General features: G+C 36.4%; 1 protein-coding gene across 1 annotated transcript in view; it reads left to right on the forward strand.

The window, feature by feature from the left end:
- The window catches only part of MFSD14B (major facilitator superfamily domain containing 14B), a 118,643-nt gene that overhangs the window by 68,393 nt on the left and 32,098 nt on the right, over window positions 1-18,152 (forward strand). The window contains exon 3 of the mRNA XM_005683502.3: window positions 4,871-4,933. Coding sequence (XP_005683559.2) covers window positions 4,871-4,933 — 63 coding nt within the window. The remainder of the gene's footprint in view (window positions 1-4,870; window positions 4,934-18,152) is intronic.

Consider the following 18,152-nt stretch of genomic DNA (forward strand, 5'->3'; position numbering starts at 1 on the left):
TTTCTAGTTTTTCCATTGTTCCTACAATGCTGCTATAAACATTCTGTACATGTCTTGATGTTCATGTGCTTGATTTTCTTTTTCTGGCTAAACATTATGGGATCTTAGTTTATGCAAAAGTTCAGTTTATCCATTTTTATCTAGTTCCATTTAGTTGCTTTTAACTTCATTAGAAAGTTTTGTAAAATTGTATTGTGATGGTTGTCATAGCAGCATGAATTTTTGAAAAAAAAATCAAAATTGATGAATTTTTTTGTAGCCATTTTAATATTGAAGGTGGAAGGAAAAAAGCAACATTTTTTGGACACATTATGCTTTACCTTTTCAAGAAAGGTAAAAACAGAACTGAAACACAGAAAAAAGAGCAGTATATGGAAAAGGTGCTGTGACTGTTGAATGTATCAAAAGTGGCTTGCCAAGTTTCATACTGGAGATTTCTTGCTGGATGGTAAAGTCAATGTTATACCATGTGGGAGAGAGCCAACATACTCAATATCCAAAACCAGGCATTGAAAATCATTTGCACCAGCTTGGTTATGTCAGTCACTTTGATGTTTGGGTTCCACACAAGTTAAGCAAAAGAAAAGCCCTTCTTGACTGTATTTGCACACTGGATTCTTAACTTAAATGTAACAAAAATATACCAGTTTTTAAAATTGTGATGGACAATGAAAAGTGGATACTGTACAATAATGTGAAATGGAAAAGATTGCTGGGCAAATGAAATGAACCACCACCAACCATACTGAAGGCTGGTCTTCATCCAAAGAAGGTGATGTCATGTATGTGGCGGGATTGGTAGGAAGTCCTTTATTATGGACTCTATATGGAAAACCAGACAATTAATTCCAGCAAGTACTGCGCCCATTGAGACCAACTGAAAGCACACAATGAAAAGCATCCAAAATTAGTCAACAGAAAATGCTTAATCTTCCATCTGAATAATGCATGTTTCTTTGATGACCAGGCAAAAATTGTTATAACTTGGCTGGGAAGTTCTGATTCATCCACTGTGTTCACCAGATGTTGCACTTTCAGATTTTGTCTATACAAAATTATCTTAATGGAAAAAAATTTGAATTCCCTGAAAGACTGTAGAAGCCACCTGTGACAGTTCTTTGCTCAAAAAGATAAAAAGTTTAGGCAAGATCGAATTACGAAGTTGACTGGAAAATGGCAGAAGATAAGTGGAACAAAATGGGGAATACATTGTTCGATAAAGTTCTTGGCAAAATGAAAAATGTGTCTTTTATCTTTACTTAAAAACTGAAGGAATTTTTTGGCAAACCCAGTATGAGTGAAGTTATCCTTTGGCTCCAAATCCTGTGATTCAAATTCTGGTTTTAGGCTACACTATTTTTGCCTTTTAACTGGTGTATTAAGTCTTTGTGAATTCAATTACTTCATTATTTTTTTCTATGTACTGCAGTTCTAAGTTGTCATTTTGTTCCTTTTTGCCTTCATTTGCATTGAATAGTTAGGCTATTTTTTCTTCTATTACATTAGAAGTATTCTACTCTATTCCTGTTATTTTTGTGGTTTCTCTAGCATTACATGTAAACTTATCAAAGTCTACTCTTAATCCATATCTTTAATTTTATATAATATTAACATGTTATTGTTCAGTTGTTAAGTCATGTCCAACTCTTTGCAACCCCATGGACTGCAGCATGCCAGGCCTCCCTGTCTCTCACTGTCTCCCATTGTTGCCCAAGTTCATTTCCATTGAATCGGTAATGCTATCCAGCCATTTCATTCTCTGCCTCACTCTTCTCCTTTTGCCTTCCATCTTTCCCAGCATCAGTGTCTTTTCTAGTGAGTTGGCTCTTTACATCAGGTAGCCAAAGTATTGGAGCTTCAGCTTCCGCGTCAGTCCTTCCAGTGAATATTCAGGGTTGATTTCCTTAAAGATTCCTTTACGATGTCAAGCATATTAGCATAAATGAGGTAAATGAATATTGTTAAGTATTCTGTTTTTGTTGTTTAGTCACAAAGAGTTGTTTGCCTTTTTGTGACCCCTTGAACTGTATAGCCCACCAGGCTCCTCTGCCATGGGATTTAGCAGACAAGAATACTGGAGCGGGTTGTCATTTCCTTCTCTAAGCTTTTTTTTTTTTTACTTCAGACTTCAAGCTTTTCATTTTATATTGGCATATAGCCAACTGATTTACAGGGTTGTGGTAGTTTCAGGTGAATAGTGCAAGGATTCAGCCATATATATACATGTATCCATTCTCCCTCAAACCTGCCTACCATGCAGGCAAGCACGTAATATTGAGCAGAGTTCCATGTGCTATACAACAGGTCTTTGTAGCCTATCCATTTTACATAGTCATGTACACACTGCTCTATGTAAAATCCAATTAAATATTTTACTTCTGTATAGTAAAAATAAAAACTATAAGACCTGTTATTTTTGTTTTGCAGCATCCCTGTTCATTTATATACCATTTTCCATGATCTTTATTTTATTTTGCATCTTGAACCTTAATTATACCTCTATAATTTTCCTTCTCTTGAAAGTATTTTTTAAAATATGTTCAGTTCAGTTCAGTTCAGTAACTCAGTCGTGTCCAACTTTTTGCGACCCCATGAATCTCAGCACTCAAACTCACGTCCATCAAGTCGGTGATGTCATCCAGCCATCTCATCCTCTGTCGTCCCTTTCTCCTCCTGCCCCCAATCCCTCCCAGCATCAGGGTCTTTTCCAATGAATCAACTCTTTGCATGAGGTGGCCAAAGTACTGGAGTTTCAGCTTTAGCATCATTCCGTCCAAAGAACACCCACGACTGATCTCCTTCAGAATGGACTGGTTGGATCTCCTGGCAGTCCAAGGGACTCTCAAAAGTCCTCTCCAACACCACAGTTCAAAGGCATGAATTCTTTGGTGCTCAGCTTTCTTCACAGTCCAACTCTCACATCAATGCATGACCACTGGAAAAACCATAGCCTTGACTAGACGGACCTTTGTTGGCAAAGTAATGTCTCTGCTTTTTAATATGCTGTCTAAGTTGCTTATAACTTTCCTTCCAAGGAGTAAACGTCTTTTAATTTCATGGCTGCAGTCACCATCTACAGTGATTTTGGAGCCCCCCAAAAATAAAGTGTGACACTGTTTCCACTGTTTCCCCATCTGTTTCCCATGAAGTGATGGGACCAGATGCCATGATCTGCGTTTTCTGAATGTTGAGCTTTAAGCCAACTTTTTCACTCTCCTCTTTCACTTTCATCAAGAGGCTTTTTAGTTCCTCTTCACTTTCTGCCATAAGGGTGGTGTCATCTGCCTATCTGAGGTTACTGATATTTCTCCTGGCAATCTTGATTCCAGCTTGTGCTTCTTCCAGCCCACTGTTTCTCATGATGTACTCTACATAGAAGTTAAATAAGTAGGGTGACAATATACAGCCTTGACATACCCCTTTTCCTATTTGGAACCAGTCTGTTGTTCCATGTCCAGTTCTAACTGTTGCTTCCTGACCTGCATACAGGTTTCTCAAGAGGCAGGTCAGGTGGTCTGGTATTCCCATCACTTTCAGAATTTTCCGCAGTTTATTGTGATCCACAAAGTCAAATTAGCGGAGTCTATAAGTTAGTAAACTCATTACTATAAGTTAATAAACTTGTTTTTGCCAAATCGAAAAATGTGGAGACTTGCCTTTGTGTCAGAGGACATTTTAACTGGGTGTACAATTTTAGATTGGCATTTGTTTTATTTTTCTTACTATCCTGATGATAGAATAGCCCAGTCCTTGTCTCAGTTCAAAAATGTTAGTCTTAAGAAATAATCTAACTGTTGTTCCTTTGAAAGCAATCTGTTATTTCTGTTTTAAAGAATTTTTTTATGGTTCTCTATAATTTTAGTTTGATTGCAAATGTGGATTTCTTTTTATACTGCTTAAAATTTGATAGGTGCTTTAATCTCTTCATTGATGTCTGTCATTGATTCAACTACATTCTCAATTACTGGCTTCTAAAATATTATCTCTGCCTCACTGTTATTACTGGACTAGTTTACATTGTTAGACTTTCTTATTGGCTTCTCTGTATCTCTTACATTCTGTCTTATATCCTGTCTATTTGTCTCTGCTGCATTCTGGATAACTTCTCTTAACCTACCTTTTGGTTCAGTTAACTGTCAGTTAACTGTCTTAAACTGTGTTTAATCTGGTTAAACATACCCATTGAGTTTTTAATTTAGTATTTTCTCTTCTAGACTTTCGTTCTTTTAATCTGCTGCAAAGTTTCAAGGTTACTTTATATGTCTTGTAACACAGTAAGCATGCTATTTTTAAAGTCTGTTAAATAATTCCAAAACATAGAGTCTTTGAGTGTTTGTTACGTACTGTTTGCTGTTTTCTTGTTCATGGTGTCTTATTTACTTTTGTATCTGATTACCTTTGATTATGTCCTTGTCATTATATTTGAGAAAGTACATGTATGGTTGATGTGAAGCCTGAGTGATGGCCTTTTCAGAAATAACTTTAGATTTTTTTCTTCTAAACATCTGGAGAGGCTATCAGTCTGGATCAGTATAATCTGAATTTAAGGTTTGAGGTTTCCTGGACCATGTACATGCCATGAAGCTGGGCTGCAGGTTCATAACTGAGTTTGAGTAACTCTTTGTAGTATATCCTTTAAATTGTTTGTGCTTTTGTAGCAAAAGCAACTGAATCCTTGGCATACGTTTTTAGGTTCTTACTTCATTATCTTGTTACCTTTTCATACTTTTAAGACATTTTCCATATTTCATTATTCCTTAATATTTTTCATTCCAGGGTTTAGTTACCTAGTCTGCCATTAACAAGAGTCAGAAATCGTTCCCTTTCATTTACTTTAGAATTTTTCTTGATGTTTGTTTGCTTTTTGTAGGTTCTACATGAAACGTTTCCTCAACACACATTCCTCATGAATGGTCTCATTCAGGGTGTAAAGGTAAGAACAATTTTTGTTTGGCCCACAACAAACCAAAGCCAGGAATCCTTGATAGCTTAACTCTGGAAGTTTAAATAGGACTCTGGAAAACTATTACCATTTGTAAATTTTGTAAATCAAATTTTTAGTTGAATTATCAAAGTCAAAATAAAATACAACCCAAATCCATAAGGCACTGCTTTATTTTTATTAACATGTACAGAGCAGAATATAAAGGGTATAATTGTGTGAATTTTAATTCCTCTATTAACAGAATAAAATCAGTCTTAAAAATCAGTCAAGTATTAATGTCTTCTTTTAAGATAGACTTTGAGATTGAAGATGGAGTCATCAAGATTTAGTTGGATGTAAAGTCTTATGTCAAGGCTGGTGTTCTAGACACAATTTTCTGAGCTCTCAACCACTCGACATAGTTAACCTTAATTCATCGTTTAAATTTTAATGTGATTTCTTCCAGTCCCAATTTGTAGTAAAGTATATGTGTTCTGCATCTAATTTGTTCTTTTCAACTTAGGTAATATCAGTCTACATAATTTTATGTTGTTTTGAAAAGCGCACTTAAAATTATGCCATAGTACTTTGCTAAATTCAGTCAGAGGAATGCTTTGAGCAACATTAATTGTAATGAATACTGTTTATTCTTTGTCTATTTTCAAAAAGAATTTGAGAATGCTTACAATAATAACATAAGTAAAACAGAACAATTTAAATAAAGTAAAATAAGACATTTTTAATACTCATTGAGAGGAGGAATATTATCAAGAATCTGGTGTGTTTTTATTTAAGCACTAGTTTGTGAGCAGTTTTATCTACATGAGCAAATGAAAAACTAAATGAGAGAGGGCATTGATTACAAATACTACATAAGTGTATCATTATAGTGGAGTCTTTGAAAGTCACTCTGTAGATCTTTTTCTTTTATCATGTGGAGCGAATAAAATCTATCTTAGTCTGGTTCTACAGAATAAATCCAACTTGGTCTGTGTCTGAAAGCCAAGTGGCAAGCTCATCATACTTCACTTAGAGATACCCACAATATTATTGTAAAAAAACATAGAACATAAAGTATTTAAGTTGATTCAAGGGTGTGGACCAGGACTTATAAATAACTTCAGCAACTATTGAACTTCAATTTATTGAGCTTAAGGAGTTACATGTTTTAGTAACTGGTCGTTGTTTCTCAGATGAGGATATGAGAGAACCCTACAGCCAAGCATAGCTCTATTAAAATGTCTTAATATGGATATGAGCACAGTGGAACAAATATGGCTTTTATATTGCTTTTGCTTTAAATTTCTGTTCTGCATCTTATTAACGGTTACCTTAGTCATATAATGTAATCTTCCCTTCACTGGAAAGCTATGAGAAAGATAAAAGATCTCTTGTAGGGTGATTGTGAGGATTCAGTGAGCTAGTATATGTAAAACTATTAGCACTCTACATTCATGTGTTAAATACTTAGTAAATGTTGCAAAGAAAAATAACAGAAACTGTTACAAGGAAAGTCTGATGATCACTTTTCTCACCAGTCTGGGGAAAGATTTTCTTTTTTAGAATAAGAATTATACATAAATGAAAAGATTGAGTCATTTATATCAATCTTTAAATTTTGGTAAGTCAAAGCCACCATCATCAAACTTAAAATACAAATGACAAACTGTTTTTTGTGATAGAAGAAGCAATACATAAAAGCATTCTCAAATTAAAAGTGTAGGAAAATGACTAACATCCCAGAAGGGCAAAGAAGGATGTAAGCTGGCAGTTTACAAAAGACGTCAATGTGAAAATAAGTTTATCACTATTAAGAAATGAGTCCCAAATTAAATAAGACAATGTTTTTTCATGCACATTGGTAAAAAATTTTAAACTGACAAGAACTAGTTCAATTTGTGGTAAATTGTGTCCCCTTGCACTGTTGATGAGAGGATAAATTGGTATAGCTTTTCTGGAAGGCAGTATTTTTAGAGTTAAAAAAATATTCACATATTTTAACAAAGTAATTGCATTTCTAGAAATTTGTTCTTCTCAAATTGAGTTATTCAGAGATTCGGCTAAAGGACTGTTTGTAGTAATAAACGTGTAGAAACTTTAAATTCCTTAAAATTAGAAGAATAGATATGTGTGGTATAGCCATATAATGTAATATAGTATGGTTTCAGTTTTATTTTGACCAAAATGTAAGTAAGCAGGGGGGGGAAATGATTAAAAAGGAATCACCTGAAGTTTGAAAGGATGTGGATTTATGGATGATTTTTAATTTTCTTCCTTATACAGTTTGTTCATCTTTGTAGATTTTCTACAGTTAACTTTCACTTTGTAAGTTTACTATCATAATAGATTTGGGGTGAGCATCAATAAAGTAAGTATACAAGAGTAACCAGTTCTGTTCTGTGAATTCTCCAGTTGGGCAGGGGGTTGTTTGTTTGTGGTTTTGGTTACTGCAGCAGCTTTACTGAGATATAATTCACCTACCATGCAAGTCATCCGTTTAAAGTGCATGTGTGGTTTTTTCATCATACTCAGGGTTGTATAGCCATCAACACAGTCAATTTTATCACATTTTCATTGCTACAAAAATAAATCCTGTACTCCTCATTCCTCCCTAATCTCAAGTATAAATCTGCTTTCTGTCTCTATTGGTTTGTCTGTTCTGGACATTTCACATAAATGGAATATACAGTATGGTCTTTTATGACTGACTTCTTTTCTTATGGTGTTTTCAAATTTCACCTGTAGTACTTATGAGTACTTTATTCTTTTTACGGCCAAACAGTATTTCACTCTGTATCCATACCACAGTTCATCCATTTATCAGTTGATAGACATTTTGGGGTCGTTTCTGGCTTTTTATATTATTGTGAATAATGCTGCTTTGAACATCTGTATACAAGTTTTGATATGGACATTGTTTTCGCTTTATCATAGGTACATTGCTAGGAGTAGAATCTCTGGGTCATACAGTAATTTGAGTTTCTAAAAATTGTGTTTTCAAATTGATTTCTTTCTTAACCCTGTTTCTGACAAGTAATTTATGTTCCTTATCTCCTAGACTTCTGACAGATAAAGGGGCTCAAGCCAGGGACAATTTCTTTTTTCTTTCTATACTTAACTCCCTTAATGATATCATCAGACTTAAGACTTTAAACTCTCAAATAAGTATCTTCCTAAACCTTGAGCTGGAACTTTAGACTTTGTATATTCAGTTGCCTAATTGACATCTCTACTTCCTTGCATAATAAGTATTTGAAAGTTAACAGCTCCAAAACTAAATTCCTGGTCTTCCCTCCAGCCTGACCAACTCACAAGTCTTCCTCATATTAGTTACTTGTCATGCCATTCTTGCTTATGCCAAAATTCCTAGAATCAGTCTTCTTTCTCTTCCATACATATCCGGAACCCAATCCATCAGCAAATTCTGTTATTCTACTTCAAAATAGAACCATCATCAAAACTCTACTTCTTCCCCTTTCAGTGCTGTGTGTACTGTGCTTAGTGGCTCAGTTATGTCTGACTCTTTGCAGCCTGATGGACTATAGCCCACCAGTCTTCTCTGTCCATGGGAGTCTCCAGACAAGAATACTGGTTTGGGTAGCCATGCCCTCCTCCAGAGGATATTCCTGACGCAGGGATCAAGCCCAGGTCTCCTGCATTGCAGGTGGACTCTACCATCTGAGCCACAAGGGAAGTCCAAGAACACTGGAGTGAGTAACCCATCTCTTCTCCAGGGGAACGTCCCAACCCAGGAATCAAACCAGGGTGTCCTGCATTGCAGGTGTATTCTTTACCAACTGAGCTACCAGGGAAGCCCTTTGGTAGAGATCATGATAAAATATAAACCAGTTGGTGGCATTCTTCTTCCTTTCTTTTATATATATATATATATACACACACACACATACACACACACACACGTGTGTTATATGTATATGTATGTATAATATGTGTATGTATATCTTTATATACACACACACACACACACACACACACTGTGCTAAGCAGCGTGTGGAATCTTAGTTTCCTGACCAAGGATTGAACCTTTGTCCCCTGTATTGGAGGCGCACAGTCTTAACCACTGGACCTCTGGGGGTCCCTGTGGCACTCTTCCTAACCACCCAACCCCAACCCCCATTTTCTCTTGACAGCATCCTTCTACTCTGTTCCACTTCCTACTGACCTTGCTGCAGCCACAACTTCCTCAGCCTATTTCTGCCTGAAGGCTCTGCAGGTACTGTTTTTTTTCTGCTTGCTTTTCCCAGGTTTTGAAAGTCTTTACTCTCTAACCCTCAGCTCCTCACCTGGATGTTATTTTGTCAGTGAAGGCTTCACTGACTGCCATCTTGAGTAATGTATCCAGTTCTCATCACTCTTTTTTTTTTTTTTTTTTTTTTTTTTAATTTTTTATTTTTTTTTAAATTTTAAAATCTTTAATTCTTACATGCGTTCCCAAACATGAACCCCCCTCCCACCTCCCTCCCCACAACATCTCTCTGGGTCATCCCCATGCACCAGCCCCAAGCAAGCTGCACCCTACGTCAGACATGGACTGGCGATTCAATTCTTACATGACAGTATACATGTTAGAATTCCCAGTTCTCATCACTCTTAATCCTCTTACTCTGCTTTTTCTCCAAAGCATTATCTCTCCTTTGACATGCTGTATATTTTGCTGTATCTTTATCTTGTTATTGTGTTCTCCTCACTGCTCTTGTTTTAGACTGAAAGTTTCTTAAAGATGTGGATTTTTGTCCGCTTTGCTCACTGCTATCCCCAGCATAGTTCTTAGCACTCAGCTTCCCTGGTGGCTCAGATGGTAAAGAGTCGACCTGCCAGTGCAGGAGATGTGGGTTTGATCCCTGGGTCTGTAAGATCCCCTGAAGAAGGAAATGGCAACACACTCCAGTATTCTTGCCTGGAGAATCCCGTGGGCAGAAAAACATGGCGGGCCACAGTCCATGGAGTCACCAAAGAGTTGGGCACAACTTAGCGACTAAACAACAACAAATACTGTTGAATTAAAAGTTCCTCCAGGCTTTTTTATAGTCCTTTTGATAAAGTCAAGATCCAGCTTACTTAGAGACTATAACTATGTTTCTTTTCCCTTATATCAAGCATTTGCTAATTATACCTTCTAATTTCCCCATGACATTAAAACTACGTGAAGTACAAGCAGCCCTCTCTTTGCATGTTGTAGTACACACAAATTTCAGTTGCCACAGTTCAGTTAAATGGCATGAGTCTCCCAACACACAATTCAGATTTCCACTACCATATGTATTAACTGTGAGTAGTTGCATAATAAATAACTGCTAACTCCTCAGTCCACAAAACACTATGTCAATAACAGATGCACGTCATAACCCGTTGTGACATTTCAAAGTGTTGATGACCTGGTCACTGTGCATCTCTTAGTTCATGCATGTAAAGCAAAATGTGTACTGTGCTGCCTCTTTGATCCAGTGATTTGTTGGAATCTGATCCAAACCTAGAAATGCTTATGACAGTTTTCCAGTTCATAGAAGATACGTGCATCATGTAAGACTTTCAGAGAAGAAAAGTGCTAGTCTTATGACTCTTAATGTTTTGTTTTTTTTTTACGAAGAACATTTTAATTATTAATGCTTTAAATTACGGTGTACTAAATAAATACTAGTTTTTCTATTTCTTTCATTTCACTAGACATTTATAAGTGATAGTAAAAGACTTTTCAGTGTTCTGACAAAAATTTCTGAAAGTCAAAGAATAAATCAATCTTTTCCCATTGATTAGAATAACTACAAGGTTTCAGCTTGCAGTCATTTCTTTCAGTTCCATACTACCATGCAAAGTAAAAACTACGTGTATTGTCTGCAATGGTTATATGATACTCCATTGTATTAATATTCCATAATTTGTTTATCTATTTCCCTGTATAAGTGGTTTCTAATTGTAAACTATTGAAGATAATTCTGAGTAAATTTTTAAAATAAATCTTTATATATTTTTATTGTTTCCTTAGAAATAGAGTTGTAAAATTATAACTAGTGAGTAGAAAAGTGTGGGCATTTTAAGAAATCTTGAATATATAGTACCACATTATCTCCTAGAGCAATTGTGCCATTTCACACACCCATCAGCAGTATGTATATCTGTTTCACCATCCTCTAATACAAGTATTACTTTTCAGATCTTTACCAATTTGATAGCTTAAGAATGATGTCTCACTGTAATTTTATTTGTATTTTTTTAATTACAAGTGAGGTTAGGTATTTTTACATTATTTGCAGGCTACTTTTATGAAGTGTCTTCAAGTTCTTTATTTTTCTAATAAAGATTGTTCAATTCTCAATTTTTCAATAATGAAATTTATTTTGCATTAATCCTCTCATTTTAATGATTGTTAATTTAGTACCTGTTCATCTTAACAGTTATAAAGGGAAAAACTCATATTTCATCATACTTCTCAGGTTTTCAAAGTCCTACTCAAAAATTTTTTCACTAGCAATTTTTATCTTTATGAAATTGAAATATATGGCAGACATTGTTATATGACTAGCAATAAGTTGTGTTAGAGTTCTCCAGAGAAATAAGACCAATGGAATATTTGTATAAAGAGGCTTACTTTAAGGAATTGGCTCACATGATTGTGGGGCTAGCAAGTCTGAAATATGTAGGACAGGCTGGAAATTTGGCCAGAGTTGATGTTACAGTCCTGAGGATGCTATAGTCTGAGGCAGAATTTTTTCCTCTGGAAACCTCAGATTTTCCTTGTAAGGCCTTCAATTGACTTAAATGAGACTCCCATATTATTGAGGGTACTACCCTTTACTTTGGTTTCCCTGGTGGCTGGCTTATTGGTAAAAAAATTGCCTGCCAATGCAGGAGACATGGGTTCAATCCCTGGCTTGGGAAGAGCCCCTGGAGATGGAAATGGCAACCCATTCCAGTATTCTTACCTGGGAAGTCCCATGGATAGAGGAACCTGGCGGGTTATAGCCCATGGGGTCACAAAGAGTTGGACATGACCTAGCAACTAAACAACAAAAATACCCTTTAAAGCCATTTAATTGTAGATGTTAGACCACATCTACAAATTAGCTTCATGGCAATACCCATGCAAGTGTTTGACTAAATAACTGGGTACTATAGCCTAGCCAAACTGACACATAAAACTAACCACTAAAGTAGTTTTGGCTACACTTCGTTGGAAGTATAACCAGGCTGAGATGCTGTGGTTTGACTTAGTAGATGAAGTCAAGTTATTACTGCTGGATTTAATATGACCAGATGGAGTGACTAATAACATTCTTCATGAAAACAGTTGGTCTGATTGCCCAGTGTCCACCTTGAAACTTCTTTTAGCTTTCTTCTTTAGCTTATTTTATACATATTTAAAAACTAGATATCTTCATCAGTGTCCCAAACTAACAAAAACTAAGTTGGCTGGATGTCCAGGATTGGTATATAGCTGGGTCAATCAGTATGAACAAAGTGCCTCCAAAGCATGCTGCTTTATTCTTGTCTAGCTTTAACATCACAGCAAGAGGCTGAAAGAGGGGGAAAGTGGAAGACCCAGCAATCCATCCCAGGGCTTGACCACAGGGATTCACATGGAATGCTTCTTCTCAGTCTAGACTGGATGGTTAAGTCTGATCAAGGACATGGTCATGTAGAGCCTCTGCCTGAACACTCATACAGGGACATTTAAGATGTCAAGAGTTTATCTGAGCCTAGGAATTATTGCCAAACTGTCTCATCCTGCGATTTCATGAATTAAATCATCAACCATTGCATAGCACAAACACACAGAGAAATTGTTGACTGATGTCTCTAAGAATTAAAAAATAAAAAACAAGATACCTTTAAAGTCCCCTTTTAGCTATTCTTCAGTATTACTAAATACAGAAGTGTTTTTCATACACGCACGTACACAATCTTGCTTCCTTAATTTGGACAGGAAGTTGGATAAAAACTATCCTTTTAATTATCTGTAAACAATATTGTAAAGCAAACTACTTGAGAGAGATGACTTCATAAATTTTAAATATCATTTTATAACAGACTGGTAATTTATACATTTATTGAAATGTGCTTAAGAGAATTCACAAGTAGGTAAAGTCTAGTACTTTGTGTGCTTCAGGACAGAGACACTAAAATGTTAGTAAGAAAAATAGTGTGATAATTGATTTGAATTATGGGCCGGGTTAATCTCAGGTCTTAGAGCCAACTCAGCCTGAGCTGAATCCTGGTTCTACTGCTTATGAGCCCTGAGCCTTAGGCTAGTTACTTACCCTAGTAGTACCCTTCTCATAGGGTAAGACATTTGTATGAAAGCCATAGAACAGAGTGGCATATAGATGTGCTGTTATTTTTTCTTGGAATCAATTTGAAGTAATGGCCCTATTACTTCTAAGATTAAGGGAAAACCTGTGAAAACAGTCTGTTTCTTTATATTTTAATTAAAATTTTGTTTCAGTGGATCTTCCCCATGTCCATCTCCTTTTCTCCCTTAATCAAAAGAAAACATTTCAGCCCTCTTGCCCTTATTGGTCTCTCCCAGAAGTTTCAGAATTACTAGCTGTTCTTAGACCTTCCTCATGCTTTTCAAATCACCTTTCCTAGATTTTAGTGTGTCATATTTGTCATTTGTCCTATAAAACTGATTGTTGTGCGTCCTGGAAAGAAAAGCTGTGTACTGTGTAGGGTATAATGTATCCTAGGTCTGAAAGGTGCTTCTTGTTTTAGGACTATTTTTTATGTGAAAAATTTGCATTTGTCAGTTATATAAATAAAAACAATCCCATCAGTGTGAAAATTTCTCTTTGATCTCCTTTTAAAAAATGAAAGAGATGAAAGTCATTATTAGTAAAATACTGTCTGCAAAATCAAAGTGAATGATATAATTTGGGGGTAATCTATGTCTATATGTTCTACGTCCTTGTGGCTTATAAAGGATGTCATAAGATGTGAACTTTTTCATTGAAAAATTAAAGTTTTCAAAAGCAGTTAAGTGACTATATCTTATTTTTCATGGGTACCATTTTTCTCATACTGAGTTACAGAGTTAATTAAAATATTTGAAGGAAACAAAACAAAAAATTTTTTTAGTTTTAAAACTTTAACAGTATTAACACATTTATTTAGTCAAATATTTGTCAGCTGCTAATGTTAAGGACACCTTATGCTTAATACTTTTATGATAGCTGTATAAAGTATAAAATTCATGTATTTTTGCTTCAAGTGAGTTGTAATTGCCATTCTTTATATGCTTTAAAAAGTTTATAGATAATTGTATTTAATTCAACAATAAGCTTTAATTGCTATTTTGTCAAATTAGAGCCTGTAAGGCCATGTCTACCATTATGACAGAAAGAGAAAAGGAACTAAAGACTCTTTTGATGCAAATGAAAGAGGAGAGCAAAAAAGCTGGCTTAAAGCTCAACATTCAAAAAACTAAGATCATGGCGTCTGGTCCCATCACTTCATGGCAAATAGATGGGGAAACAATGGAAACAGTGAGAGACTTTCTTTTCTTGGGCTTCAAAATTACTGCAGATGGTGAATGCAGCCATGAAATTAAAAGACTTTTGGTCCTTGGAAGAAAAGCTATGACTAACCTAGACAGCATATTAAAAAGCAGAGACATCACTTTGCCAACAAAGGTCCATCTAGTCAAAGCTGTGGTTTTTCCAGTAGTCATGTATGGATGTGAGAGTTGGACTATAAAGAAAGCTGAGAGCTGAAGAACTGACGCTTTTTAACTGTGGTGCTGGAGAAGCCTCTTGAGAGTCCCTTGGACTGCCAGGAGATCAAACCAGTCAATCCTAAAGGAAATCAGTCCTGAATATTCATTGGAAGGACTGATGCTGAAGCTGAAATGCCAATACTTTGGCCACCTGATGCAGGGGACTGACTCACTGGAAAAGACCCTGAAAGATTGAAGGCAGCAGTCAGGAGAAGGGGATGGCAGAGGATGAGTTGGTTGGATGGCATAACCGACTCGGTGGATGTGAGTTTGAGCAAGCATTGGGAATTGGTGATAGACACAGAAGCCTGGTGTGCTGCAGTCCAGAGGGTCACAAAGAGTCGGACACGACTGAGCAAATGAAGTGAACTGAAGGCCATGTTAGGATTACTGACCAGTTAATTATGCCACCTTAAAAATCTGCTGGACTGGGAAGCTAATTTACAAAACTGACATACTAATTCTTGGTCCACACTGGACTCTGCACACCATGTTTTATCCAGTAGGCACTGAACCCTGATAGCATGGCTTAGCACATTCAGCCCTTGTTACTTCCAGATTTCTTATTTGCAGAATCTGCCTACTCACTAAATTCATCTGCAACCTCTGAGTCAGGACAGTGCTTTCATGTTCATGCATGTGTGGCATGAGGAAGCAGTCTGAGCTGCCCAGCTGCATGTTTCCAGCTCAGGCTGGACAAAGGACACTCTTTGTTTCAGGTCTCATACTGTGAGCATGTCAATTTTGCAGTCCATTTAGTGCTATGCATCTTGCATTTTTGTTCCTTTTGTTGACAATTTTCCTGTTTAAAATGACCAAGTGTTGTTAAGTGTTTCTTAGTGTAGGGGAGTGTTGATATACATTATGGAGAAAATACTGTGTTAGATAAGCCTCATTCAGACATGAGTCATAGTGCTGAGGCTGAGACTTCAGTGTTAATAAGTCAGCAGCCTACATATTAAATAAGTCATCTTTCAAGAGAAATACACGTAAACCAAGGTTATATATTGATCAGTTAATTAAAATATGTGACCAGAGAATGGTGGGAATACAACCTTCTGTTTCCTCTACAACAGCAGTTCCAGATTCTCTTAATTCGGTGTTCGTGGAAAACTTACAGAACATAACCAGTGTAGATAATGAGAGCTAACTATATTTATGCTAAACGCTAAGATTTTGATGTCACTCTGGTGTTGTTGTTGTTTGCCCATGCTTTGTGGCATGTGGTATCTTAGTTCCCAGACCAGGGATCAAACCTGTGTCCGCTGCATTCGGAGTGTGGCGTCTTAACCACTGGACCACCAGGGAAGTTCCAGTCTGGTTTTAATCTTTAAATATTTTCTCATTTGCAAATCATGCTCTTCCTCTTTAGGACTGCTGCAGTACTTGCCCTCTCAATCTGCTGTTCTAATAATGTGTCATGATAGGATCTAGGATGGACTGGGTGATAAAGAAGTAATTCTGAAACAGCAGAAAGTCTTTGATTTTTGAAAAATACAAGTTTTCCAAAGAGGCAAGTATTTTATTAGATTGTATTTCAGCATCATAATAAATGTAGGTTCTCCCAGAGGCTATTTTGAGTATCTGTTGTCACTGAGAATTATTTTTAAAAAATATAATGATCTTTTAATGATTGAAAGATTGAGGTCAGGAGGAGAAGGGGGTGACAGAGGATGAGATAGTTGAATGGCATCATCTTTTCAATGGACATGAGTTTGAGCAAACTCTGGAGATGGTGTAAAACAGGGGAGCCTGGTGGGCTGCAGTCCATGGGGTCACAAAGAGTCAGACACTACTGAGCAACTGAACAACAGTTGTCACTGAGCATTATTTTAAAATAATAATTACTTAATAGATTAAATTACAATTGAAATCCAGAATCTAGATAATAGTATCTTTTTTTTTTTTTGTAAAAACTGCATTATTTTAAATAAAACTTTAATTCTTGGCCTTCTCATGTCCTTTGTTTTAATGGCATGCATTCCATATCTTATTGTATGAAATATAAAATCAGAACTGTCCAAAAAATTTTCCAGGGTTCTTTGTGTTTAGATTTTGTTACTGTTTTTGAGATGATTCTTATTTCTATTCTTTTGGCCTCTTAAATTTATTACCATGTTTTTCTTGACCAGTTCTATACTACCCAAGAACTCAGGTATTTGATATTTTTAGAGGATTTTAAAGCAACGTAAAAGATTTGCTTTTCTAAATTTATAAAACTGATATTGCAGGGCATGAATTTCAGCCTTACTTCTGCAGTTGTTTGGCTCTTAGTTAAAGAGATCATTTAACTCTTTTGATGCAAAAACAGACCAAATGCTGGAAATCCAATGTGTCTTATAAATTGCACAGTTTGATGCCTTGTTGTTCAGTCACTCAGTCTTGTCCAACTCTTTGCAATCCCATGGACTGCAGCATACCAGACCTCCCTGTCCATCAACATCTCCCTGAGCTTGCTCAAACTCATGTCCATTGAGTCAGTGATATCATCCAACTGTCTAGTCCTCTGTCGTCCCCTTCTCCTCCTGCCTTCAATCTTTACCAGCATCAGGGTCTTTTCTAATGAGTCAGCTCTTCCCATCAGGTGGCCAGAGTATTGGAGCTTCAGCTTCAGCGTCAGTTCCTCCATTGAATATTCAGGATTGATTTCCTTTAGGATTGATTGGTTTGATCTCCTTGCAGTCCAAGGGACTCTCAAGAGTCTTCTCTAGCACCACGGTTCAAAAGCATCACTTCTTCAGTGCTCAGCCTTCATTAGGGTCCAACTCTCACATGCATACATGACTACTGGGAAAACCATAGCTTTGAATGTAAGGACCTTTGTTGGCAAAGTAATGTCTCTGCTTTTTAATATGTTGTCTAGTTTTGTCATAGCTTTTCTTCCAAGGATAGGCATAGATTAATATTTTATTTCAGAGGAGTCAAATGCTTTTCTCCTAAGCTTACCTCCCCTCCACTGAATCTTAGTCTTACCTCCCCCTTGCCTCGGTTTACCTGTCTCCTGGCCCATTGTCTCTGGGTTTACTAGTGGCTGATAGCGGATTAGAATCCTGTTGTTTCTCTTCTCAGCCTGAGTTGATTTCCTCATAAAAGTTCTATTCAGGTTACCAAACCTCTTTGCAAACCTTTATCACCAGACTGTGTGGTAGGTACCAAGGGTACAGAGATGAAAGAAAATCATTCCTCTAACCTTAATCTCAATTTCTAATCTAATAAAGAAGATAGACAAGTAACAAGTAATTGTAATAGTGTATTATAGTTACAATAGAAGAGATATGTGCCAGAGTGGAGACAGGAGTTATTTGTTTTGCACCCCTCAGAAACGAGTGTGATTAATTCTGTTTGAGTAGCTAAGAAAATAGAGGAAGAGGTACTCCTGGCCCAGAGTTGAAAAGAATGACTACTAGTTTACCAGGTCCAAGTGTGGAAAATGCCTAAAAGCACAGCAAGGGCCTTGCAAATGCCCATTTGCACAAAGGAATGTAGTATGTTCAGAAA

Source organism: Capra hircus, chromosome 8 (genome assembly GCF_001704415.2).
Source record: "Capra hircus breed San Clemente chromosome 8, ASM170441v1, whole genome shotgun sequence".
Taxonomy (NCBI): Eukaryota; Metazoa; Chordata; class Mammalia; order Artiodactyla; family Bovidae; genus Capra; species Capra hircus.